Below are 16,006 nucleotides of genomic sequence, written 5' to 3' on the forward strand. Positions count from 1 at the left end.
CTTTTTGTGCTGCATTTTTTTGGCCAAAGAAAGAAAAAACCAAGGCTGGTTTCTTTTATTAAAAAAAAATGGTACATGCGTTTCTTTATGGTACTTTTGGTGGGGTTTTATTTTGCGAGTAGTGCCTTTTACTACCTGCATTTTTTTTTAGGTGCTATTTTTCACATTGCTTATGTTGACAAATAAATTTGCTCATTATATTCTATGGGCAGGATGTTGAAGTGAATCATTGTTTCATTTAATCAAATGGATTTATTAACCCATGTCCATTATTGATGTTTCTAATGAATCATTAGTACCGTCTTGTATCCAGTAATCTGAGGTTAGCGTGCCCCAAATATTATTGTTCAGATGACATGTTATATAATGTGTTATGTAATCATGAGAAGTCCTTCACGGAGAGATACAGAGACACGAGAGGACAAACATCATTATGGCAGATCATTTTATTGGATTGTGGATTAGAGATATCAGCCAGGAGAATGCAGAATTTACACTTTACTGTTGGGTTATAAAGCAGGAGCTCCAGGCATTGTATACATACTGAAGACACAAAGACCATGGTTCTGGTGCACACGAGTAGTCACATAAGATAACATGTCCAATTGTGAGACTGCTACTAATAATTTAATAAAAGAAATAAAACGGCATAAAATAAAACAAAAAAAGGGCACAGTAAAAGTTATAGTGCAAAATAAAACTCCTTAAGAAATGTAAACATTTTGTTAAAATCTGGAGCTAACTCATATACAAATCAAACATTAAAAAAAATCTAAAAATTGTAATAAATTCCCAAATCACATTTTCCCTCATGTACATTCCATGAATACGGGAAAAGAATTCCCTTTATCCCAATAATTTGTGGAATCGTAAAGCTTAAATACTCTGTCCACCATCAAAGCCATTTTTTAATAGTTCCAATGCAGCTAAAATTAAAAAAACAAACCAACTTTGTAAAAAGTCTTAATTAAGTATCTCATTTCGTTTTGTGTCTACAGCTCTTACGCAAACATATGTGTCTCCATTTCTAAGACTAACTAACAAACCCTGTATTCGGATCCTGCAATTATACTCCCTTCCACCTGTCTTCTGCTTCTAGCTAGCACACATTTGGTAGGTTAGTAAGAAGAAGTGGACTGATAGAAGTACAATTGCAGGCTCAGACTACCCAGGATTGTTAACACATAGGTTCACATAGGAGCTATACACAAAAAAAATGAATGGGGTTATGTCATTAAGTCTATTTACAAAGTGGTGTATTTTCTCCTTTATAGATGCAATTGAACTAAATATTAAAAAAAATAAAAATAAAAAAATTGTGAAAGCAGACATGGCCTTTACGTTATGCCAGAAAGAATTCAGTCCATGCCCATCCTGTCATCCACAAATAAATGTCAAATAAAAACTAACTGGGCAATTAAAACAATGGAAAATAAAACAAAGCAATAGTCCTAAAACATCATATTGTGCGCTTCTTGACCAGTATATAGCACATCACTGCACGTTCAAAAAGGATTCAGCCAATTTCCTACTTTGGCTATTGCATTGATGATTAAAACAAGCCTTGGTTTAGGAGATGCGGTAATCGTTCCTTCTCATACAATGCCCTGAAGTGTCGTTCATGGTCCAGAGCTCAGTTTACAGCCCCAGGTCTTTTTAGTACCGCTGTATACTTCAAAGGCACATTATCCGACTTCAGAACCACTTCTAATAGCGTGAAGATGCTAATTACCTATGGGAAGAAAAAAAATTCTACAATTAATCCTGTCTCATAATATATATAATAGCGCTCTTTATACAGCACCAACGTATTCGGCAGCACATGTATTTCAATAGAAAGAGAATAGAGTGTTTATAAAGTCAACTTCTTACTGCAGCTCTATAAAGAAAGATTTTAAAGATGTCAAAAAAACATCCATTTAGTCTCGATGGACATATAAAAGAATGGAAATGTGTGACAATTGGGGGTCAACAGTTATGAGTTTTATATATATATATATATATATATATATATATATATATATATATATATATATGTATATTCCAAGTGTGGCTTCTGGGCATGCTGCTGCAAGGAGGAGAATGGTGGTGGGGTTGTACTAGGTTAGGCCGTATATGGGGTGTACTTGGTTAGGCCGTATATGGGGTGTACTTGGTTAGGCCGTATATGGGGTGTACTTGGTTAGGCCGTATATGGGGTGTACTTGGTTAGGCCGTATATGGGGTGTACTTGGTTAGGCCGTATATGGGGTGTACTTGGTTAGGCCGTATATGGGGTGTACAGTTACTTGTACCACGTTATACCGTATATGGGTTGCACTAGGTTATAAAGTATATTAAATAGCTCATTTATTATAGTCCAATCAAAACATATTCAGAGCATTCTTTATTAGCTGTTGCTATTAAAAAGCCGATCCCTAAAGGCATGAATCCAAGTATCACAAATACTGTAAGTTAAGCAAAAATGAAACAATCAAAGCTCCTTTCTACTGAGCACACTATCACAGTTGCCCTTCAGCATTCTATGTATGGTATCAAGAAAAACAGACAAAGGCCAGGGAGATAAACTAAGATAATGAGACAGATGGACTTAAGTCTCATTAACCACCGCCATGGCTGGTTGTGATTGGCAAATCATTAACCTGTCCTACTGTAGAGTTGTGAAAAATGACAAAATCTTTTAGAGAAATACAAATCAAGCACAGCCCAGACCCTGACGGAATGGCTCTCTGAGATTTGCAATATACAATGTATGACAAAAATAAAGTCTGGGGATGCTGGTTGACAAATGCTTATGGTAACCGTGGCTCATATTCAAGGAATCTTATGGTTTCCAAATCTTGTTCTCTGGGACAACTTTATCTTCAGTTCGACACTGTCCCCCCACCGTTTTTTCCTCGTACGTCTATTTTTTGTGTACTACTAAACTTACAAAATTTTTTTTAAATTTAGTGCTGTTTTGTTGGACAGGTTACTTATAAAATAAAGGTCTCCAATGTACCTGTACATGAACATACTGTGCTGTTCTGTTGGTGTCAATATGTGCCAATACACTTTGAACCACGTATCCCAAAATATTCACTACAACACGCAATCATCAGTCACTCAAAATCCGTTATTTCCTCATATTAATGCATTGCTGCGCCCTTTATGCAACTACATCTGACTTAAGCCTCCTTTATGACATGATTGATGGACGAAAACGTTTGCCAATGCCATAAAATAACGAAAAGGAATTTTACTAAATTGTGAGCTTGATACTCGGCCCTAACCAACAATTGCACCCCGTCCTGCTAACCTGTTGAACTGGTTCATCACCAGCATGTTCTGGACTCCACACAAGTGTCAATTCAGGCTTCTTCCCCACCTGTTGGAAATGTGAGCCCTGGAGAGGTAAAGCCTAAATGGGACACAAGAGACCAGTCTGTTAGGGGCGTCATCCAATACCAGCAGCTTGAAGTTGTATTCATAAACAATGTATGATCTTCAACTTATTTTATTCATTAGTCAACCAGCTTACATTACAATAAATCCGCTTCTGGACACCAAATCTCAGGACCAACACATCAAAGGCTTCATTTAAGACCCCCATAACCATGGCTTCAGACTCCAATGGGCCGCACTCCTGCAGAAAGTGGAAATGGCAAGAGCAGAAAAGTCACACAAATCCTCTTTTTCATGCAGAAAAATAGTATGAATAAGTAAAATATGTTAGGTTTTCTTTTTAGACCGTTAATATTTTAATAGGCAATTGATGTGAAATATTTGAACTGAGAATTTGTGCATTTTGCTGCAAGAAATCAGTTACTACTTTCTGATATTTTATAATTATTCAGTTGCCGTGTCTCACCTTCACAAATACAGAGAAAAATAGATCTGCACTCAGCTCCTGAACCCTCTTGGATGCAGTTTTGCGATCATTACAGTGGTCTGCCTGTTTCTGTACGGCTTCTTGAGGCATTTTCAGTGGCGGTCCGCGACCTAAAATAAAAATCAATTAAATTCATTATATCGCTTTTTCCTACCACATCTGGCTGAGCTCCTATAATGTGCTGTGCTTCACTGCATTCTGGGGCTTTGTTTCTTCTACATCAGATTACTGTACAGTGCAAATATGGTGCCTGGCGTAAAATACACTTCCCAGAATCACCACACCACACTATGTGCAGCTCTGAAGCCTGCAGTATTGTGAACGCAGCTCTGGACTATAATACAGGCTGAAACTCAGTATTATAACAATAAATAAAGCAAAGTATTTACAAAGTTAATTATTTTATGTACACTACCGTTCAAAAGTTTGGGGTCACCCAAACAATTTTGCGTTTTCCATTAAAACTCACACTTATATTTATCAAATGAGTTTCAAAATGACTAGAAAATATAGTCAAGACATTGACAAGGTTAGAAATAATGATTTTTATTTGAAATAATAATTTTCTCCTTCAAACTTTGCTTTCGTCAAAGAATGCTCCATTTGCAGCAATTACAGCATTGCAGACCTTTGGCATTCTAGCTGTTAATTTGCTGAGGTAATCGGGAGAAATTTCACCCCATGCTTCCAGAAGCCCCTCCCACAAGTTGGATTGGCTTGATGGGCACTTCTTGCGTACCATACGGTCAAGCTGCTCCCACAACAGCTCTATGGGGTTGAGATCTGGTGACTGCGCTGGCCACTCCATTACAGATAGAATACCAGCTGCCTGCTTCTTCCCTAAATAGTTCTTGCATAATTTGGAGGTGTGCTTTGGGTCATTGTCCCGTTGTAGGATGAAATTGGCTCCAATCAAGCGATGTCCACAGGGTATGGCATGGCATTGCAAAATGGAGTGATAGCCTTCCTTATTCAAAATCCCTTTTACCTTGTACAAATCTCCCACTTTAAAAGCACCAAAGCAACCCAGGACCATCACATTACCTCCACCATGCTTGACAGATGGCGTCAGGCACTCATCCAGCATCTTTTCAGTTGTTCTGCGTCTCACAAATGTTCTTCTGTGTGATCCAAACACCTCAAACTTCGATTCGTCTGTCCAGAACACTTTTTTTTCCAATCTTCCTCTGTCCAATGTCTGTGTCCTTTTGCCCATATTAATCTTTTCCTTTTATTAGCCAGTCTCAGATATGGCTTTTTCTTTGCCACTCTGCCCTGAAGGCCAGCATCCCGGAGTCGCCTCTTCACTATAGACGTGGACACTGGGGTTTTGCGGGTACTATTTAATGAAGCTTCCAGTTGAGGACCTGTGAGGCGTCTATTTCTCAAACTAGAGACTCTAATGTACTTGTCTTGTTGCTCAGTTGTGCAGCGGGGCCTCCCACTTCTCTTTCTACTCTGGTTAGAGCCTGTGTGTGCTGTCCTCTGAAGGGAGTAGTACACACCGTTGTAGGAAATCTTCAGTTTCTTGCCAATTTCTCGCATGGAATCGCCTTCATTTCTAAGAACAAGAATAGACTGTCGAGTTTCACATGTAAGCTCTCTTTTTCTAGCCATTTTGAGAGTTTAATCGAACCCACAAATGTAATGCTCCAGATTCTCACCTATCTCAAAGGAAGGTCAGTTTTATAGCTCCTCTAAAAAGCAAAACGGTTTACAGCGGTGCTGACATAATTGCACAAGGGTTTTCAAGTGTTTTCTAATCATCCATTAGCCTTCTAACACAGTTAGCAAACACAATGTACCATTAGAACACTGGAGTGATGGTTGCTGGAAATGGGCCTCTATACACCTATGTAGATATTGCATTAAAAACCAGACGTTTGCAGCTAGAATAGTCATTTAGCACATTAACAATGTATAGAGTGTATTTCTGATTAATTTAACGTTATCTTCATTGAAAAAAACTGTGCTTTTCTTTCAAAAATAAGGAAATTTATAAGTGACCCTAAACTTTTGAACGGTAGTGTACATAACATGCTTTATGTTTATCCCCACCACAAGCCATTTATAGATATATCTCATGTAAACAGAAACACACAGCAACACTTAATAAAAAAGATATTCTGTGGAAGTATATTTCAAATCTTGTTTGTAGAGTTCTACTTGTTTAAAGGGCTTTTCACATTACATTTACGAACTACATTTATCATGTACGTCAGAAAGCTCCCAACCTACACAATAAACGTGTCCATAGGGCTCCATTAGCCGGATGGAGGCCAAGAGTGTGTTGAGCAGGTATAAGTCGGGCCTAAAATGCATGTAAAAAATGTTGTATAGCTTTGTTCACAAGTCTGTCATAGGGGCAGTCACTGCGCTATTGTTTCCGACAAAATGGAACCCTGTCACAACGGAAACCATTAACCAGGTTTCCGTCACCATTGAGATCAATGTTGAGGGAAACGGAAGCGAAGGTTTCCGTTTTCCTTTGCGTTGAGGGGTTAACCTGACGGAAACCTCCGACGGAACCCCTCAACGGAAGGGCAACGCTGATGTGAACAGACCCTAAACTCTACTGGAAAAGAGACTTCTGGGAGGGATTAGTAATTCTTCTGCACTCTAAAATAAACAATTAGCATTATTTGCTTTCTGATCATTCTCATATTTACACCTATGTTTAAACGATCAGTGACAAGTATCTGGACGGACCGTGCCATCAGTACAATGTTCGTAAATATGCCTCCATTTTGGAATGCAGATTTGATTATAGTGGTATAGGTATTAAGGTCGGATGAGGGTGATTTACTTAAACTGCTAACGATAAATTTCATGTATGCTTAATTAATTTTGATAAAATATTACTATTGTTTATCATGCATCGTAAACTAGCAATAATCATTAAGATTTGTTTGTTTCTGACCAATCGTAATGAATATTATAATGTATATTCTAGACAAACCGATCTAAACTGAATTATGATCAAATCAAAACTGATTTTTCACAATTCAGCTTAGATCAGCATTCAGGAGATCACAGGAGATGCTGGAGTTCGCGCAGTAAGACAGCTAGAATAACAGATTTCACAGTGAATGGCATTCTGCAGCCTGCTATATAGTGGAATACATGCAGGCTGCAGAACAAAATCTGGTCAGAATGTTTAATAAAAACCTAGGACAAAAAAATGTTTGCGCAAAGTACATACAATAAAATAAAAATAGTATTTTTTGCCCTAAAAGGTGTCCATAGCAATTGTATAAAATAAATCCATGAGAGACGCGATACTTCTTGGTTGTAATGAAATACATTTTCTAAAATACGCTTGCAATATCAAAACTATAAAGAACGAGTCTTTCATTAGTATACAAATTGAAAACATGTTTCTCCCAAATTCAAATTATATGAGTGGAAGAGTCCAAAAATGAAAGCAAGTTTGGTTTAAAATACATAGCCAGAAATGTTAAAGGAACTAAAACAACACCTAAGAAAAATTGGTGCAGACGTTGTGCAAAAGTTAATTGGTGTAGTTGCCCATGGAAACCAATCACGCTGCAGTTTGCATTTTCCAAAGGGCCTCGGAAAAATTAGGTAGAATCTGATTGATTGCTATGGGCAACTAGTCCACTTTTCCTTTGCACCAGTTTTGATGCATTGGCCCCAATGTGTCTTAAGGCTCTGTTAACATCTGCGTTAGTTGGTCTTTGATGGCCAGAATAGCAGAGCATGCCAACGCTAATTTAATACCAGCCGAGCACAATATAAGTATCATGTGATCGTATGAGCGAAGCCCAATATAGAACGTAAGGGCAAGGAAATGAACCCACACACTGTCCACTTACACATTGAAAAGTGTTACGCAATAGTAGTTTCCTCTAATTATAGGGAACTCACCTATGGCAGCAGCAAGAAGCCTGTGAACAATGATGTCAGCAAAGCGTCTTATGGGAGAAGTGAAGTGAGTGTACAGAGGAACATTCAATGCATAATGATGGAATAGGTTTTCGTCCTTGAGCATTCCAGTGCAGAAATACACTGCCATCTATGGGAAATAAAACGTTTCTTAATCATATAAAGTGATAGCTTTAGGTAAGCAATAACTTATAGTTACACTACTTTATTTAGGAATGACCGTATAAGACGGCCATCACAAACTAGCAGCATTTCTATATTCAAAGAACGCTACTTTCATTCTGCCAATATGGAGTCCAATGAAAATGTGTGCTCACTTCTATCATCTTTATTTTACCCACTTTCACAGCAGAACGTGATTTGCTGTTCTTCACTACCTTAATTTAAAAGTCAAGAAATGAAGTATAATCTGTGGTATGTTCTTTCAGTGTTTTACGTCTTGTTTATTTTTGTACAAATTCACGAATGTTCTAACTGGAAGCAAGCAGAATGAACTCGACAGCAGCATTGTGGCACCAGATGACGGCAAACCAACATCGAAACACAGAGCAAAAAAATTATTTTGGAGAAGGACATTTTGAATCAAGGATTGGGCGGATGTTGTCTAAACTGCCTCAAGGACTGAAGAGTGAGCCAACCGATAATCACTAAAGTAGTAGAAGAAGAGTAGTAGAAAAACATCCTACCTGGTTTCCCAGCTATTTATATTTTATAAACCCTCATCAGATAGGACTTCCATGGTTAAGGAGGCGCAGTAAACGCTCAACCATAACAGAATTAGAGAGAACATAGGCCTTGTGAACAAAAAGCGATGCAACGTAAACCAAATCTTCAGCAAGAAGTGTCTAGGGATTTCTGGAATATCTTTTGGCCACAAAATAAAGTCTATTACCTGCATAGGCCTGGAGCACATGTTGGTCAGAACTTCCTTGCGTGCTGCAGAATACTCGTCTGCACCAAACTGATCATTCAAGCTTTTCTGCGTGGAAAAATAAAGATAGGAGTCAGTCTGCCCTTCAGTATAACACAACGTGGATTCTGTTCCAATCATTCACTGGTTAACTTCTGATTGACCTACAACGTACTTACCAGATCATAATACACAATTTTAACATACACCTTAAAGCTATGCAGTCTCTGGTAGCCTTTTGCTTGAGCTATAAAGGCAGGAAACAAACTTAATTTGTAGAATAAAACTAGGGCTCCCCGTGGGGGGAAAAAAATCAATCATTGCAAGAAAAGCAAAAAAAAACAAAAACATTTTGGATTTTGTTTTTGCCAATTTTCACAAGATTTCTTGCAAACTTATTTCCTAAAAGGAATCATTAAAGTTGCACACTGCAATTCTTACTTAAATTTGTTTTACTCACATGTAAAGTTCCTGAATTGGAGAAGTCCAGTTTAATTCCCATTTGGTCACAGAACTCAATTAAGTCATTCAGCAACTTTGTCTGTGGTGGAGGGTGACGGCGAAGCAGTGCCAGTTCCGGAAATTGGCGGTAAATTTTATGAGCAGCTGCCATGTTTGCAAGCAGCATGAACTCTTCCACCAGCCTAAAAATGAAAGATTTACAAGTATAAGTGGTTGATCTAGGAGCCATGATCTAAATCGGAAGCGAAACTAGCAAACTGACTGATTTGGTCTTTCATACATACTCCAAATGCAGGGGTTAAAAACCAACTCCTTTCATAAAGGGAGCCATTACAGACCTGTAGACACACTGTCAGAATTATTATTACGGTCTAAATTTTGGCACAATTTGTCACATTTTAAAGCCAAGCCCAATTTTATCTAAGCCACACTCACTCGTCTAAGGCGCAAAAGTGTCTAAAACCATTCATAAATATGGTGCACTATGATTAGTATATCTGTTGCAGTGCAGGAATAGTAAATCTGCCCCATTTGTTTCCTCCATGAGACACTGGACCCCCTAGATTCTAGGGCTAAATTTATACTGCATTATATTAAACCTACAGATCTTACCGTAAATAAGTTCTTACCACAAAAACATTCTTTAATTTTGCACAAGCATACAATAACCCTTACTCTAGCATCACAGTCATGAGGTCTTGGCATACATTTCTATCTCTGCGTAATGATTCGTGGTATGAAGATGAATTTGCTCAGGGTATAATCTGTAGGTCTACATGGTTAGTGGTTGCTTCTTACCATAGTCATTTCCTTCCTAAAAGGTTATATCATTTCACACTGTGCTTGGGGCATATGTTCAGTGTGGAACTTAAACTTTTTAAAAGCCAAATGTACATTCGTGAACCATATTTTTTAGTTATTGAAAACTCTAAGTCCGCGTATACATCAAGAGCATTTCCCTACGTATAAACTTCGTGTATAGCGCTGGCACCGTTTAAACATATGTACAAAATATTAGCAAGACTATAGCAAAGTTACCAAAATATTTACATTTCTATAATAGAAATATTTGTTAAAACAGGAACAAAATATTATGTGAGAATAGCTTTGAAATGTATGTGATTATATGGCATCATCTAAATCTCTATTAAATTAGTGGATTATGAACTTGCCGTCAAATTTCGTTGTTACTTTATGGATTACTATAAATCAATATGAGGAAACTTTACTTAAAATCAATTGCTAATTCAGATCTCCTAATATGAACCAAAACCACACATTTCAGTGGACAATAGAGCGAGACTGAAAGCTGCAGAAATAGTCCTAACACACAAGACAACATAACCATGCTGATCATCAGAGAACGGTCCCAGTGATGAATCCCCTAAACATCACCAGTCATTTACTATGACCTAATGTCGAAAGGAAGGTATACTATTTTATATAAACGTAGAATAATAAATCATACGTGCATACGGCCTCTATTTGGTGACAGAGGTGCTTTTTTGATTTTTTTACTAAAGCGCATTCAGGTAGAGATTTACACAAACTAGCGCAGGAAATTTCCTCTAGCATTTCAAAATGTTGGAAGCCATGACTCAATTGGCCATTACGAGAATACTACTTGTTTTTAGAAGTTTTACACATCACATTTTTTCACACACAAAACATACAAGTTGACCACGTTTACAAAAAACAATTTTCAAGAGCAAACTCCTTTTCATGCTACAAACTGCCCACTGTCAGAAGGTATGTTGTTGCTATAGCAGACATACGTGATTTTAGAGGTCAAATGTATTCAACATACAGAGACGAATTCGCTTTTATTACCAAATGTTGTGCACATAAAACGTGGAGGTGATGCACACACCATCAGACAGCAGGGGGCAGTGAAGCTCCTGATAAGAGGAATAGCAACGACTGAATAATATTTTCTGCCCGGAGAAGGGAGCTTGCAGAGTGCCAGGTTGCGTGGTTTATAGAACCCATATTGATACTTGGGCATCCATACTCTATCTAGGAATCAGAGAATGAACATAACTCTTCATGTACATAATAATTACTAATTTTACAGACTGAATATCACATTTTCCTAGAAAGTTTTCTAGCTTTTCACTATGCTATGTTGGTTTGCTGCATATAAAGTTTATTTTTTCCCTAATTCATTTAACTTTCATTCGTTCCAGTTGCGAGGATCAACTTATTTGCGGTCACGGAGGGCAGTCCTGCAGTGATGGGGTAAATTAACAAAATGAAAAGAAAACATGCCAAGAGTGAAATCTCCATCTGTTCTTACATTCCCATAGAGGTTACACACAGTGGGTTATGTTAAATAGACTTGAAATTATTCTACTGCTACATCGCTCATTAAACCAGGGGAAGACGCGGGGTTCCTCGGATCTTGTACTCTGCCTAGACGTTCAGAGTGAAGGAAAGAACAGCTACATAGCGAGGTTCCTACAAAGATCTGTTAGCGAGGGTTGAATGTAACTTAAATGTGGTTAATCCTAAACTATTCTAAAAAAAATTTTTTAAAACCTTTTGAAATATAAATGATCACAAAAGGTAGAAAAGAACGCGAGCTACTTTTACGTTTTCAATGTATGGAGACATCAAATTCTTGTTATTTATTGGATATTGTAAGATCAGATTTGGATAGTGACAATGTAGTGCAAATTCTTTAGGTCATCAACTCAATGCATAAAAGCATGCAGACCTGGTCAAAAGAGTCAATTGTTGTTCAGACCAAATACAAGAATGACAAAGCAATAGAATGTGTGACATGAACTGTGAAATTACTGCTGGGGCCAAAAAGGTTTGCAAGACCAAAAGATTTAGCGAAAGGCTTATGGGCCCAAGAGGAAACATTCAGCAGCATTGATGACCTTTACTCCATGGTGGTCTGGGGCACTGAACGACGTTAATGCCAACATCACCGGTGGCCTAGGGCATTGCAGTTGTAAATTCCGACGTCCCTGGTGGCCTATGGCATTGAAGTGGTCGATGCAAACATCCTTGTGGGTCTTGGGCTTTGGAAGGAGTCCATGTCAATATCCCCGATGACCTAGGGCATTTGAAGCAGCCAATATCTACTTCCCAGGTGGCCTACAAAATTGAAGGGATTAATAGGTTAGTATCCGTTCCTTAGGGGTCTAGGGTAGATATTTTAATACCTGGTGTCTATAGGGTTACGTACAGGCTCCAGCTTTCCCTTGATAGGAAGCTAAAGGTCTATTGCTCTTCGCTTCCTCTTCCTTCCCTGCACGGTTCATCGAAATCGGCGCAAGGAGAGCACAGAGATGACTGTAGGTCTATGAATAGCAAAATGGTTCTCTCTATAATTGAGCAAAGCACTGCACGAGTATTCTGCCCGATCGACAGTGCAGGCTCCTTGAGCCCCACTTGGTGAATAATTGCCCTGAGCAAGGTAGACAGAGGCTTAGTAAAACCAGAAAGATTGGAAAAATGTTAGTCTGACAAATATTGATTACGGAGGCAACTGCTTTCTGGTATCTTGCCTTGTGTGCGTGTTTCAGGCAGTTGGTTGTGGTGTAATGGAGTAAAGTTGTTCTGCTTGTTCCTGGAGATTTAACTGAAGTCTAAATTAAATGGCAAAAAAAACATTCTGGATATCTTTTGTTTTCGTTTGGTACGAACAGTAGATCTCCTTCCAGACTGCACAACCTATTATCTTGCATCCACCAATCTACCAGATATTTGTATGCTGGATGAGCCCGTGCTCACTAAAGCAAAGCTAAAATTTTGAAATTAGCAATAAATTTAAAATATTACAAAGCATCTCAAGAACATTCCTCATTGAAACTTGTGCTTCAGTGTGACAATTACCTTATAATCTTTCACTGGTGGTTAATTACTTGTAGATTTTAAGAATTTTATACTTGCTATAATGAAAAATTTGCACTTAATGCATGAACTTCCTGAAGGACTCTTGGAGGGGGGAGGCTTACAATTATACCCAGCAGTCAAGCTGAACAGAACAGAACTCAGGGGACAGCATGGGGGCTGACATATGCAGTGAGACTCTCCAGAAGATACAGTAGCGCTGTGTAAGACAATGTTATAGCTCAGCCATAACGGAGAAGAGCGAACAAAAAAAAATAAAAGAAGAAGACTGAAGAAGTAAACAGCTGGTAGGCATACCCAATGTTATCTATCTCTCGGTGACCACAGCGACTAGTCTCCTAACAGACCTCACTGTTGTGGTCACAGATATTAGAAATAGAGGCCTAGGAGGGCAGAGAGGCTAGACCCCCTTGAAGCCAGTTATGGAAGAGAAATACCAGTACTGGCAGGACACGATTGAACTAGGGGATGGAATTCAGAGAAGTAGGCACAAAGGTGGATACAGTTGCGGTTTTGTTTGATCGATAAAGGGACGTTTTTTGCCAGTTGATTAGGTTTTAAGAACATCTGACCTTCAATATTCCCATAAATAACTGTCAGTGTGTTAAAATATTTCTGGTTAATATCAAATCTATTTATAGAAGAATAAAAAAAAAAATATTTTTTTTTTTATCTAGTTTGTTTTAATTTACTCGCAGGGTTTAATTTTTGCAGTAGCACAAACACAAGAACACATGATTTCTGAGAATAACACACCCTCTTGAGATAATCTAAATTATTTAATATTTGGTTTCTACACAAATAAATGTATTTTTGCCATTAGTGGTAGAAAGTACAATGGTTTGTGCATATTTCTTTCGAATAAATATTTCCCTTAGATGCAAATATCAGGATTTAAAATATATTCGTTGAGTTTACTGATCAAGTTTTTTAGGTCTTACAATAGTAAAGATCAGGCACCTTAAAGCGTACCGGTCATTTAGGCCAAATGTGAAATGAATTCATAGTTTGCTTGCTTACATGCTGCGGATAGGATTCCTGGAGTTTTTTGTGTTCATGACTTCTCCACCCTCGCAGCGTCCTAATCGTCTGGCAGTACTTCTTTCCATTCACTCTATTACTATACAGTTCTGCAGTGCCTTTTCCTGACTTTGCATCATTCATTGGCCAATGGGAAGCCAGATTAGCCGAAACCCTTCCTCCCCGGTCTGAAATTCCTTCTCTCCGCCACAGCACAAATGCGACATGTAAACATTAAATATAGTGCAAAAATGCAGCATAATGTTCTAGAAATTGGTGCTATTGCGTAAATGTGGTCAGAAAAAGGAGCAATAAAACAGTGGATAGAGAAGAGGCTCAATGTTAGAACCGGGAACACAACTGATGCATGCAAGGACCGGGCCACACTTCCTGTAATCCATCTCAGCTTCTACAAATGGATTACTCTTGACAACAGGCAGTGGACAGCAAGATACACAAAAGGGAGACAACTAGTGGCTGGCAGTTTTTAGCAATTTTCCAGGCAGAAAACACAACATTTTTGGTAAATTGCTGTTTTGAACGTAGTAGCATTGGCCATTATATGGAATCCAGTATCTTTAAACAGTGACCATTTAATAACTTTTTCCTCTTGTGCATTACCACTACAGGATAGTAGGTTGAACCCTTAGGCTACATGCACCCGTTGCGTATTTTGCTGCAGGAAAATATGCATCAAAACCGCAGGAAATTCGAAGGTATTAAATGCACTTAATTGTGCATTTTTGGGTGTGGTTTTCACGTTTTGATGTGTAAATCGGAGCGTTTTCATGCTGCGAGTTTTGGTGCGTTTTTCCTTAAAACTAGGCAGATACAATTCGCAAGCAGAAATGCAGGATAAATTTACATGCAGCGGATTTTAACATACCCAACGCAGGTCAATTTACGTGCAGAAAAAAAACAGAGCGTATACATGATATTTCCTGAATTCCCCCTAAAAATAACATTTCCCTGTCGTAGCAGCAGCTCCTTGTTCCCTTGGCTGTTCTCCATGCTGCTGGCCTCCTGGGATGAGCTTTCATCCCATGTGACTGCCACAACCAATCACAGGCTATAGCAGTCATATAGGCTGCAGTGTCATCACAAACGGCCGGGCTGCACGGAGACCAGACGTGGGGAGCAGGGACTCGTCCACTATGGAAATGCCAGTGAGGTACAGATTTGATTTTTCTGCTTTTCTATTCGCAGCTACAATTCTGGATGAAAATCTGCACCACAATTTGGTGTAGTATTTCGACCGGTATTCCATGCGAGTTCTAGGTCTGATACCCTGCGTAGTTTTCCGTAGCGTATTAGACGTGTGATCTAGAATTACACACGCAGTTTTTGTGTCATTTTTTTTTCTAGCCAAACAGGAGCGGGAACAAAAAAAAGAGGAGACATATCAGTCCTTCCGAATATACTTTTTCTTCTTGGCTCGAATGTTTGGCTCAAAAAACTGTCAAAATCTGCATGCGCAATTCAAGCCCTATTAGCATTAATTGAAGTACAGGCTGGGTATAGGACATTGTGCTCAACTCCTATGAGCCCTAAATTTTCAGGTTTATTTGGTTAGTGTTTAACCAAACCAAAACAAATTAAATGAACCTGTACACCGCTCACTCGGCTTTCTGAGGAAAGACGATCGGAAACGAAGCGGCACATCGCTCACTACTGCCACTTCGCTTTAGTAGTTGGTTATGGTCTAATTGCTCGAACCCCCACTGATCAAAGCTTCTGAGATATCACTATGACATGTCAAAAGTTTAATAAGATTTTAGTAACACTAAGTTCAAAGCCAAAATTGAAAAATAACACCAAAAACAAAACAAGAAAATGTTATACTTTCAGAAGTTGCAAGAGAAAACTATGTATGTAGTACACCGTGTGATGCACAACTATTATTTTGTCAACCGGTCTGAGGAGGAGACTGTATATATGATAAATTACTAAATATCACATTTAACATACAAACA

At 38.4% G+C, this 16,006-nt stretch overlaps 1 protein-coding gene across 2 annotated transcripts in view; it reads right to left on the reverse strand.

Annotated features, from left to right (window-relative positions):
* Nucleotides 1-431: 431 nt before the first annotated feature.
* The window catches only part of DIS3L2 (DIS3 like 3'-5' exoribonuclease 2), a 287,501-nt gene continuing 271,926 nt past the window's right edge, over nt 432-16,006 (reverse strand). For both annotated transcript variants that reach the window (XM_075861827.1, XM_075861828.1), the window contains 7 exons: nt 9,148-9,331; nt 8,670-8,756; nt 7,760-7,907; nt 3,851-3,981; nt 3,521-3,625; nt 3,299-3,400; nt 432-1,732 (listed from right to left, as the gene is read on the reverse strand). In XM_075861827.1, the coding sequence (XP_075717942.1) occupies nt 1,634-1,732; nt 3,299-3,400; nt 3,521-3,625; nt 3,851-3,981; nt 7,760-7,907; nt 8,670-8,756; nt 9,148-9,331 (856 nt within the window). In that variant the 3' untranslated portion in view covers nt 432-1,633. The remainder of the gene's footprint in view (nt 1,733-3,298; nt 3,401-3,520; nt 3,626-3,850; nt 3,982-7,759; nt 7,908-8,669; nt 8,757-9,147; nt 9,332-16,006) is intronic.

This window comes from Rhinoderma darwinii, chromosome 4 (genome assembly GCF_050947455.1).
Source record: "Rhinoderma darwinii isolate aRhiDar2 chromosome 4, aRhiDar2.hap1, whole genome shotgun sequence".
In the NCBI taxonomy this organism is placed as follows: Eukaryota; Metazoa; Chordata; class Amphibia; order Anura; family Rhinodermatidae; genus Rhinoderma; species Rhinoderma darwinii.